At 48.7% G+C, this 2,135-nt stretch overlaps 1 protein-coding gene across 1 annotated transcript in view; it reads left to right on the top strand.

Annotated features, from left to right (window-relative positions):
* Nucleotides 1-340: 340 nt before the first annotated feature.
* Nucleotides 341-2,135, top strand: part of slc13a5b (solute carrier family 13 member 5b) — a gene marked incomplete at its 3' end in the record, with an annotated part of 6,191 nt that continues 4,396 nt past the window's right edge. Inside the window, 4 exon segments of the mRNA XM_080006693.1 lie at nucleotides 341-389; nucleotides 1,665-1,764; nucleotides 1,767-1,792; nucleotides 1,894-2,025. Of these exon segments, the coding sequence (XP_079862819.1) occupies nucleotides 1,695-1,764; nucleotides 1,767-1,792; nucleotides 1,894-2,025 (228 nt within the window). The 5' untranslated portion in view covers nucleotides 341-389; nucleotides 1,665-1,694.

Here is a 2,135-nt window from a genome sequence, read left to right on the forward strand (position 1 = left end):
TGTGTGTGTGTGTGTGTGTGCGTGTGCGTGTGTGTGTGTGTGCGCGCGCGCTGACATGATTATGATTATGATTATGATCGTTATAACCGCAACATCCATCCCTTCTTAATTGGGATTCGTGACACTGCTCTGCCCTAAACCCTTCACACGCACACGCACGCACGCACACACGCACGCGTCCCCGACACACGCACGCACTCCCCCCCCCCCCCCCCCCCCCCCCCGTGGATGTAAAAAGCTCATCCATGGTCCGCACACGTATTTTCCCGAGTTTGCTCCTTTCGTCCAGGATGGCATTTGTCGCTCGTCTGCGACACCTCAAGAATGAGATTATTCTGTTCTCTACTCCCGTTTTACTCCTTCCACTGCCTCTGGTCGTCGGCTCAACGGTATGTGAAGGACATATTCATGCAATCTAGGTTGAAATTTATAGACAGAAAAAAAAGGTTGTTGTTTTTTTTTAAATATTGTAAAAAGGGGGGTGGGGGGGGGGGCAGAATAAAGAGAAAAAAATGAACTCGAAGTATTGATTCACAAAACTTCAATTGAATTTTAAGACTTTATAGTAATGACATTTAATTAACTAATTTTTTTTGAACGTGGTTCAATTATTAACTTTTTTTCCACTGTATGGCAATTTTGTCATGTACTGTATGTGTACACGCGTTATGTCTGCTTTCCTTGTTTGTTTTCGATTTTTCGATTCAAACACTTTATTTGTGTAAAACTTGCACCTGACGTGTCCCTGGTTCCCTGTGTTCCACGGTGCATGATGGGAGCTGTCCAGTGTTGTTTTAACCCTTTGTTGTTCGCATGAAGGAAGGGTCAGTCCACCGTGGGAACATGGAGCGGGGCCCGTCTCCGTGTTTCCACTGCTACATGTCAGTGGCTGCAAGCATGTTGTGATAGTCAGCCCCAATTCCGATGCTTCCCGCTCTGCGCAAAAAATACCATGAAGGGATGACTAAATCCACAGGTTGTTTTTTTTTTTGTTCTTTTTTGTTTGGAAATGTGGCTGTTCATTACGTTTTGCAGGCACACCATGACGCCCAACAACCCCTTTAAAGTAGTGATTAACTTGTTAAAACTTTGTTGGTTGAAACAGCCATTACAATGTATTTGCGGTATGCATGTTCTCCTCTATATGCCGCTAATGTGGCGTGGTCCGCCTTTCCCGGCAAAACTCCAAAGCGAGAAGTGAATGGCAGCCACTGTTAATTTGACGGGCTTACTGTGCCCTTGAAACTTAAAAAAAAAAATAATAATAAAATCTCCACCAACAAATCCAATCGATCAGAAGAAGGCAAACTTTAAGAAAAGAATGGGACTTCAGATCGAGGACGAGGGAATGGAATGAAATCTGGGACTTGTGGTGTCGTCCACCCAGCACAGGCTATTTTGCCGATTTCCACTTGAAACAAGAGCCTGCACCTCTTGTCATGTGTATGAACAGGCGAACCATTACAAGACAGGACATCAAACTTTGACCCCCTTAGAGTTATCGTAGCCTCATCTCGCACCGCCCGGCAATCAAAGATTATGTAATAGGCCCACCATAAATACACTGCCCTGTTTTGTTCTTTCAGATAATGGCACGTTTCCGGGAAGTGCCATTCTTGCACGTGTGTCCGTGTGTAATGTTTGTTGGTTCGCTTGTGTTGCAGGAGGCGGCGTGCGCCTATGTGATCATCCTGATGGCCGTGTTTTGGTGCACGGAGGCCCTGCCGCTGGCCGTGACCGCGCTGCTCCCCGCGCTCCTCTTCCCCTGTTCGGCGTGATGCAGTCGAAGGACGTGAGTGGGGAAAGCGCGGCGGAGGGGTTACGAGGGGGTTACGATGGGCTTCCGCCGGGCGCCGCGGGGGTCTTACGCGGCTCCTTTCGGCTTCCTTTCAGGTGTGCATGCAGTACCTGAAGGACACGAACCTGTTGTTTGTGGGGGGACTGATGGTGGCGGTGGCCGTGGAGCACTGGAACCTGCACAAGCGCATCGCCCTCAGGGTGCTGCTGTTTGTGGGCGTGCGTCCGGCGCTGTGAGTGGAGCGGCGGCACAAATCAAACAAATCAAACATAAACACAAGACATCTCCAGGCGGTGTCCAAAACGGTGACCGAAGCAATTTCTACACCCGAGCTTTC

The sequence above is a fragment of the Zeus faber genome, assembly GCF_960531495.2.
Source record: "Zeus faber genome assembly, chromosome: 9".
In the NCBI taxonomy this organism is placed as follows: domain Eukaryota; kingdom Metazoa; phylum Chordata; class Actinopteri; order Zeiformes; family Zeidae; genus Zeus; species Zeus faber.